This window comes from Bison bison, unplaced genomic scaffold, assembly GCF_000754665.1.
Source record: "Bison bison bison isolate TAMUID 2011002044 unplaced genomic scaffold, Bison_UMD1.0 scf7180017864508, whole genome shotgun sequence".
Taxonomy (NCBI): Eukaryota; Metazoa; Chordata; class Mammalia; order Artiodactyla; family Bovidae; genus Bison; species Bison bison.
In genome coordinates this window covers 10,917,581-10,925,323 of record NW_011495064.1, presented here as the reverse complement: position 1 = coordinate 10,925,323, position 7,743 = coordinate 10,917,581, and the positions used below count along the sequence as shown (strand labels likewise).

General features: G+C 49.6%; 2 protein-coding genes across 2 annotated transcripts in view; both read right to left on the bottom strand.

Annotated features, from left to right (window-relative positions):
• Nucleotides 1-1,198, bottom strand: part of LOC104980893 (retinol dehydrogenase 12-like) — a 15,496-nt gene extending 14,298 nt beyond the window's left edge. The window contains exons 1-2 of the mRNA XM_010829728.1: nt 972-1,198; nt 563-802 (exon numbers count right to left, since the gene is read on the bottom strand). Of these exons, the coding sequence (XP_010828030.1) occupies nt 563-802; nt 972-1,149 (418 nt within the window). The 5' untranslated portion in view covers nt 1,150-1,198. The remainder of the gene's footprint in view (nt 1-562; nt 803-971) is intronic.
• A 585-nt stretch (nt 1,199-1,783) lies between these two features.
• LOC104980892 (chromosome unknown open reading frame, human C2orf81) lies at nt 1,784-7,668 on the bottom strand. The gene is made up of 4 exons (XM_010829726.1): nt 7,551-7,668; nt 3,605-3,826; nt 3,298-3,519; nt 1,784-3,207 (listed from the first exon to the last, which is right to left on the bottom strand). The coding sequence occupies exons 1-4, from the start codon at nt 7,566-7,568 to the stop codon at nt 1,849-1,851; spliced, it is 1,821 nt and encodes a 606-aa protein (XP_010828028.1). The 5' UTR covers nt 7,569-7,668; the 3' UTR covers nt 1,784-1,848.
• Between the last annotated feature and the right edge of the window lie 75 nt (nt 7,669-7,743).

Below are 7,743 nucleotides of genomic sequence, written 5' to 3'. Positions count from 1 at the left end.
CCTCTGTGCATAACTTAAGGTATAAAAACTACTTTGAAAAATAAAGTACGGGCCTTGTTCACCGAAACTTGGTCTCACCATGTCGTTCTTTCTCTTACCTTCTGGCTGAATTATTCAGCCTCTTTTCTACACTGAATTTCCTCACTGAGCTATCCTTATCTCAGCCTCTTTTCTCCACTGAATTTTACTGAGCTATCCTCATTCTATTACTCTTTATATCCTTAATTAACGTTTAATTAAGCAATTGTTTCCTGATCTTCGCCTACGCCGTCTCTCCTTCGAATACCCTGGTTCAGCCGGGGCTGGTCCCCGGCAGGGTCACTAAGAGTTGGACACGACTGAGTGACTAAACCCAGCACAGAAACACCACAGGAGCATGGATGTGTTGAGATGGGGGCAATGATGTTTGAGACTATAATTTTAGGTTTTTCAGGATAGTGTCTGAATTAGAGAGTTTCCATGGGATGTACAGGTTAGGCTTTAAGGATGCCTGTTTTGAGGTCCCTGAGCTAGAAATGAAACTCTGGAAATGTGTTTAGGGGAAGTAAGTCAAGGCACATACCACAGACTGCAGCATTGTTAACCAATAGATGAATCTCAGGACACTCCTGCAGCAGCCGCTGAGCAAAGCTCCGGATGGAGGCCATAGAGCTCAGGTCCACTTCACCAAGTAGGAGGCGGTTGCTCTTAGATGTTGCTTGTATCTCAGCCAGGGCTTGCTGTCCTCGCTCTCGGCTACGGCAGGCCAGGATCACACGGGCCCCGCGGTGGGCCAGCTCCTGGGACACAGCCTTCCCAATGCCTGTGGGAGGGCAGCTTCAGAGTATGCTAGTCTGGGGAGTGACTAGAGGGCAATGGAGCAAGTAGGGTGGGAAACAAGGGTTCTGACAGTGGGAGCTGGTCCTCCTCTCTGCCCTCCCTGTTGGGGCAGTTGGAGGCTGTGGTTGTGGCAGGTCAGGAGGAACACTCACCACTGTTGGCCCCAGTCACCACTGCTGTCTTCCCAGTCAAATCCGTGGAGCAGTGCTGGAGGTCCCAGAGATAAAACTTATGCCAGATCTGCACACTTAGTCTAAGCAGGAGGACCAGAATGAGGAGGGCAGAGCCAGGACCCCATACTGGGCTGCTGAGTACAGACCACAAAGACATGGCAGAGAAGACTGGCCCACCCCCAGAAAGTGCTGCCCACAGAAGTGGGGCGGGGAGGGACTAGTCAGAGCAGAGTAGGACCAGCCAACAGGTTGATGTGGAGCATAAAGCACAAAATTTAAGGAGGCACCACTCACTCTTGGATGTGTTCAAGTATCCCATTTGAACCTGAGAGTGAGTTCCTCCTTAAATTATTTTCACTCGCTATCTGATTGCCTCATTCCAATGCTGGTCAAAGATCAAGGGAGTCAGAGTTTCCCTAAATCCTGCATAGCCTCAAATTTGTATTCACAGAAAACTTGGATACGCACTCTAAGGTGAATTGATAGAGCTCCAGGGACTGAAAATCAAATTCCTCATGTCTTGAATCACTCTGTGCTTAAACAGAGCCACCCCTTCTTCCCCTACTGGAAGGAGACTAAGTTCTCCCAACTGAGGCAGATCCCTCTTGCAACCCTTGCGTGCTCCTTTGTGGAAATGGGGATGGTTCTCCAGAATGCCTCTCCTGGAGAGCCACCTTGACCCTAAAGCAGGGTCTCCTAAGGGTGTAACGTAATTATGTTCTGTGTTCTTATAGACCTCTCCAGTTCAGTGAGAGTACACACTTGGAAGGAACTGATGGACATCAGGCCAATTCTTAAGGCAACTCGGCTGTTTATTTCTAGCAAGCAGACAGAAGGAAGGTAGAATTCCCAATGCCTAGGGCTTAGAATTGGGCAGGCGCTTGGAGGGGAGTGACCACATTTTGAGGGCTGAGTTCATTAGCTGTGCCACAGTCACCTGGGGCTTCGGGGCACCTGTATGGATGGGAGGAGAGGCGCTGCCTTCTCTGTCGTTCCGTTGAGGCTCAGAGGAGCTAAGCAGCACCTGCGTACTTGGGTTCCACATGCTCACACCAGGAGCCAGCTTCAATGCTCCCGGCAGCAACACGGGCTTCCACGTCACCTGGGACGTGGCCTCCAGAACTTGAGGCACGGGATGACGATATTGGTGAGGATCCTGGCTCTCCCGGTCCCCAAGGTCCAGGCCCTGCGGAGGTACACGGGTGCGACCGGCCCAGAGCTCACCCAGCAGTTCGGCCTCCCCCTCCCAGCCGCTGGGCCACTTAGCACCCGGCCATAATTTGGGGCTGGGGCTGCGTGCCATGTCCGGGCGCGCCCGGTGTGTGGCGAGAAAACGGAGCCCGGGACTGGGGAAGGGAAGCTTTGAACCAAAGCCTGGCGATGGTAGGCCTAAGTTTAGAGTAGGGAACTGGAGGCTTAGACCAGGGCCCAAAGTTCGGACAGGAACGCCAGGTGGGAAAGGGAAGAACTCTGACCGGGAGACGCGGCAGCTGGGGCGGGAGGCTTGCGGTCCGGCTGGGGCCTCGGTCTTCCCGCCCCGCTGGCGCCCCCGGTAGGCCTCCAAGGGGCGGCCCTCCGAGTCTGGGACCAGGACCTCCGAGAGCGGGCGCACCCAGGGGCGCGGCAGCCGCGCGGGGTCCAGACGCGCCGTCGCCCCCTTACGGCCAATTCTGGAGTGAAGTGCGCTGGGCCGCTCTTCAGCCAGCCACGGCGGCTGCGGCTGGAATCCCGCCGAGGGGGTGAGCGTGGTGGGGCCGCCCGCGGAGGGATCGGACACCAACACCCGCGAGGGGATGAGGGGCACCTTTTCCTCCCTGAGTTCCAGCCGGTCTCCAGCCGCGTGCGGCTGGGGCGTGCAATTGTAGAGGTCCTCGAGAGAGAACTGAGAGCTGATGGGCTGTGCCCGCTCGACAGAGGCCTGAGGGCTGGCTACCAAGGACAGCTCCAGAGAAGCGTGGGTACTGCCTGCCGGCACCATCTCCATCGACAGTTGGCTGCTCGAGTTCGAGGATCCGACTGCAAACAGGTCAGTCTGGTCGCTCCTCGACTCGTCACCTAGTTTCTCCAAAGGACTCCGGGGCCCTGTCTCCTGAAGCAACTCGGGCGTGGGTGGAGAGTCCGGGGTGACAGTTAGCTCCCAAGATTCCATCGGCTCCTGAGAGCCTGAATCCGTCCACGATCCTCCTAAAGGGATCTGGTCCACGCTGTCTTGGTCCTGGGAAAATGCACAGGGGTGGAGGTCAGGGGTGAGTAATGGATCGGGGGCGGCGGTAAGAGGTGGGCGGCAGCTGGAGGCTGGGCTTACTTCGCCTTGAAACGTCTCCTCCAGCCCCATCGAGGCCCGGGCGTGCAGCACCGGCACGGATCCCTGAGCCCAGGCATCCGTCGTGCAAGCCAAGGGCTCCTCATCCTCGCCCCATGTGGGGTCCTCTGCCACTGCAGATTCTCCCTCGTCCCGAGCCAAAAAGCGCCACTCGGTGATCTGCAGCATGGCCTCCCGTGCCTGACTGATGGTGAATGGAATGCACTGCGGAGGCGAGAAAGGGTCTCAGTCCGGCAGGGAGGGGTCAGGAGAGGGGAGATGTGTCTGAAGGACAAGGATCCAGGCCTACCTGCTGAGTCAGATAGACTTTAAAGGCGGAGTCTATGACTCGGGCCACCAGATCAGCCAAGATGTCGCCCACAACGTCCTCGCCCTCTTCGAGAGCCGTGAACGCTATCCATTCGGCCTCAGTGAGCCGCCCAGGCACGATGTCCACCTGCGGCACCGGAACCGTAGGTGGCCGCACCTTTTCCGCCTTGGATCGGGTCATCCCGCGGTCTCGGACCTGCCTCTGTGGGAAAGGAATAGGGCACTCAGGGCGGGAAACCGAGGAGTGGAGCACCAGTTATGGGTTAGGAGGAAGCTTCCTTAGGTTGTCTAAGATGAAGGAAAGGCCTTTATTTATTTATTTATTTTTAATTTTTTTTAGGAAAGGCCTTTAGAAAGGGACAATTTACTACTAAGAGCCTACTATGTGACAGATGCTTTTCAGGTGACCTAGCCGATTTAATTTTTCAAACAGCTCACTCAGTCCATTTCACAGACAAAGGAACTAAAGCCTGATAGCAGTTCACCTCCACTTGCTTGGGATTACACAGTGAGCCCAGGCTATATATAGCTCTAACTGCACAGTCCTTGTTATTTGTGCTAGTTCAAAGTATTCAAAATTCTTGAGAGTTCAGGAATTTGAAAAATTCAATAAACAGCAGGAATTATTGGTGTGTTTCCCATTTCCTCCCATTCCCCAAATCAACTTAGATCCTCATTTCACAATATACATCTAAATAAATTCCAGATGAATTAAAGCACGCATACAAACAAAACAAAATTAAAACAAAAGATAAAATGTAGGGAAAATAGTTTAAATTGTCATATAATCTCTGGGTGAGAAACAGCTGCCTAAGCATAAAAGTAATGTAAGAAATAATAAAGAAATGGGTAGGTAACTCTATATATGGAGAAGGCAATGGCACCCCACTCCAGTACTCTTGCCTGGAAAATCCCATGGATGGAGGAGCCTGGTGGGCTGCAGTCCATGGGGTCGCTAAGAGTTGGACTCGACTGAGCAACTTCACTTTCACTTTTCACCTGCATGCATTGGAGAAGGAAATGGCAACCCACTCCAGTGTTCTTGCCTGGAGAAACCCAGGGATGGGGGAGCCTGGTGGGCTGCCGTCTATGGGGTCACACAGAGTCGGACACGACTGAAGCGACTTAGCAGCAGCAGCAGCAACTGTATATGTATTTATATACACATGTGTATATACACATATATATATATGTCAAATTTTCCTGTGCTTTTTCTTAAAATTCCTAATTACAAGCTGATAACAGTAGTTATCATTTACTGGCACTTAAACTATATGCAGGTCAGGAAGCAACAGTTAGAACTGGACATGGAACAACAGACTGGTTCCAAATAGGAAAAGGAGTACGTCAAGGCTGTATATTGTCACCCTGCTTATTTAACTTATATGCAGAGTACATCATGAGAAATGCTGGACTGGAAGAAACACAAGCTGGAATCAAGATTGCCGGGAGAAATATCAATAACCTCAGATATGCAGATGACACCACCCTTATGGCAGAAAGTGATGAGGAACTAAAGAGCCTCTTGATGAAAGTGAAAGAGAGTGAAAAAGTTGGCTTAAAGCTCAACATTCAGAAAACTAAGATCAAGGCATCAGGTCCCATCACTTCATGGGAAATAGATGGGGAAACAGTGGAAAAAGGGTCAGACTTTATTTTTTGGAGCTCCAAAATCACTGCAGATGGTGACTGCAGCCATGAAATTATAAAATGCTTACTCTTTGGAAGGAAAGTTATGACCAACCTAGATAGCATATTCAAAAGCAGAGACATTAGTTTGCCAACAAAGGTTCGTCTAGTCAAGGCTATGGTTTTTCCTGTGGTCATGTATAGATGTGAGAGTTGGACTGTGAAGAAGGCTGAGCACCAAAGAATTGATGCTTTTGAACTGTGGTGTTGGAGAAGACTCTTGAGAGTCCCTTGGACTGCAAGGAGCTCCAAGCAGTCCATTCTGAAGGAGATCAGGCCCTGGGATGTCTTTGGAAGGAATGATGCTAAAGCTGAAACTCCAGTACTTTGGCCACCTCATGCGAAGAGTTGACTCATTGGAAAAGACTCTGATGCTGGGAGGGATTGGGGGCAGGAGGAGAAGGGGACGACAGAGGATGAGATGGCTGAATGGCATCACTAACTCGATGGACGTGAGTCTGGGTGAACTCTGGGAGTTTGTGATGGACAGGGAGGCCTGGCGTGCTGCGATTCATGGGGTTGCAAAGAGTCGGACACGACTGAGCAACTGAACTGAACTGAAAGTATATTAGTCACATACATGGATTCAGTTCCTACATTTTTTAGACTACATACTATTTTTATCCCCATTTTACAGAATTTGCCTAAGATCACAGAGTAAGGAAGTAGTAGAGTCATAATTCATATGCAGGTCTGTCTGACTCCAGAGCTTGGCTTTATCCTGCTTCCTAAACCAAAAATACATGCAACAAATTTTTTAAAAAGATATTCCCAAATACATTAAAAATGCATATAAATTTTTATAACCATAAGATCTCCAAGGATAATAAGAACATAATATTTCACAAAAGTGGAACTATTGATGACTAATAAACATTTGAAAAGATATCCAATCTTCAAAAGTACCAATTCCATTTTATAAATACACAAAGGCATACTCTGAAAATATATTCTCTAAAATATTCCCTGTGATGTCATTTATAATAGCAGAATATTGAAAACATACATCTAACAAGGAAAATAGGTGGCTAATTGTGTGCTACCTATATGATGAAATATTATGTGATGATTAAAGGCAGTCTTTAGGAAGAATTTACAATAGCATAAGAAAACACTTATGATGTAATCTTAAATGAAAGAAACGATATAAAATTACATATCAAGTATGATCTCAGGTGTGTAAACCTATATGTGTTGAAGAAAAGGAAAGCACCGTGTATATGTTTTTTTCCTACACTCTTCTCCAGTTTATAAGTTCTCTACAATGACTTTATATCCTTTTATAATCAAGAAAAACCCACTGAAAAAAAAGTCTAGTCTCCCCAAAACCCATTTTAGGGACATACAAATTTACTAGTAAATTATTGGGAGCCTCTTAATTTCCCCACAACAGTTTCCCTGAAGCTGATTCCTTCTAAAATTTACCCCCAACACAATTTCCCTAACTTTTGTCTCCCCACCCCCAACATTATTGCTTCATACATGGTGTTCCCCAAAATTCATTCTCCCCCAACTCTGGTGTTTCCTAAACCTCACACTGAACTCAAAATCCCTTGTTTCGTTTCCCCTCTCTGCTAGTGAGAACAGTTCTGTTGGCAAGCCCAAGGAACGGTCCACAGCCCCGTTCAGGCTTGGCCAGAGCAGGGGTAGGTAGGGCTGGGAGAGGAGAGTTGATTCCTTAGACAACCACGCCCAGGCTCTCATTACACCCGCGCTAATGGCTACACCTAGAAATGGCCTGACCAGAGGGGTTGGAGATATTACTGCATGAATGCTCTTCAGTCTATTTTAGAGTTTCTTGGCTTTTAAACAATTGACTTTCAAGTGCAGCCTCAGAATTGTTGTTTAATCCATTCATTCCTCCCGAAATTCTCCAAATGAAACCTATCTAGCAACACCCTCTCCCCAGTGCCTGACCAATTCTGGTTTATCCATTTAAATGAGTACCTCAATATAAGAGACTCATTAAATGCATTAACTGTTGTCAAAGTTACTTCTTGTTCTTGGGCTCTTCGTCACCCATTTAACCCCCTTCCCTCAGGCTCCAAGTGTGACAATGCTTGTGAGTGCGCGTGGTGCAGGTGTAGGTTTTCCGTCCTAGTGCACAGACATGGCTTCCTCGGTCATCTTGAAAGCCCGCGTGAAAGGTGGATGCCGGGTGGCTCAGAGTTGGCCCACCGCTCCGGACACTGGTCTTAACCCCGCTCTGGGCCACCCTCAGCTGAGCTAAAGCTCACCGGGCCTTCGTGCGCCATCGCCTCAACTGTAGCTTCAACCCCCAGGCTCCAGCAGCTTTCCGGTCCAGCCGCAGCTGCTACTGCAGCCTATCGGTCTCCTCGGCAACCGCGCCGCGCTGAGGCTCGCCCCGCCCACAGTTGCCCTGGCAGCCGCGCCGGCCGCGCGTCGCACGTTAGGGTAGTTCACCCCACC

What these genes read in the sequence shown, in the direction of transcription:
- LOC104980892 (XM_010829726.1), bottom strand. An exon ending in AAGTCTATCTGACTCAGCAG is followed by an intron (nt 3,520 to 3,604) that starts GTAGGCCTGGAT and finishes TCGCCTCCGCAG; the next exon opens with TGCATTCCATTCACCATCAG. An exon ending in AGGAGACGTTTCAAGGCGAA is followed by an intron (nt 3,208 to 3,297) that starts GTAAGCCCAGCC and finishes GCATTTTCCCAG; the next exon opens with GACCAAGACAGCGTGGACCA.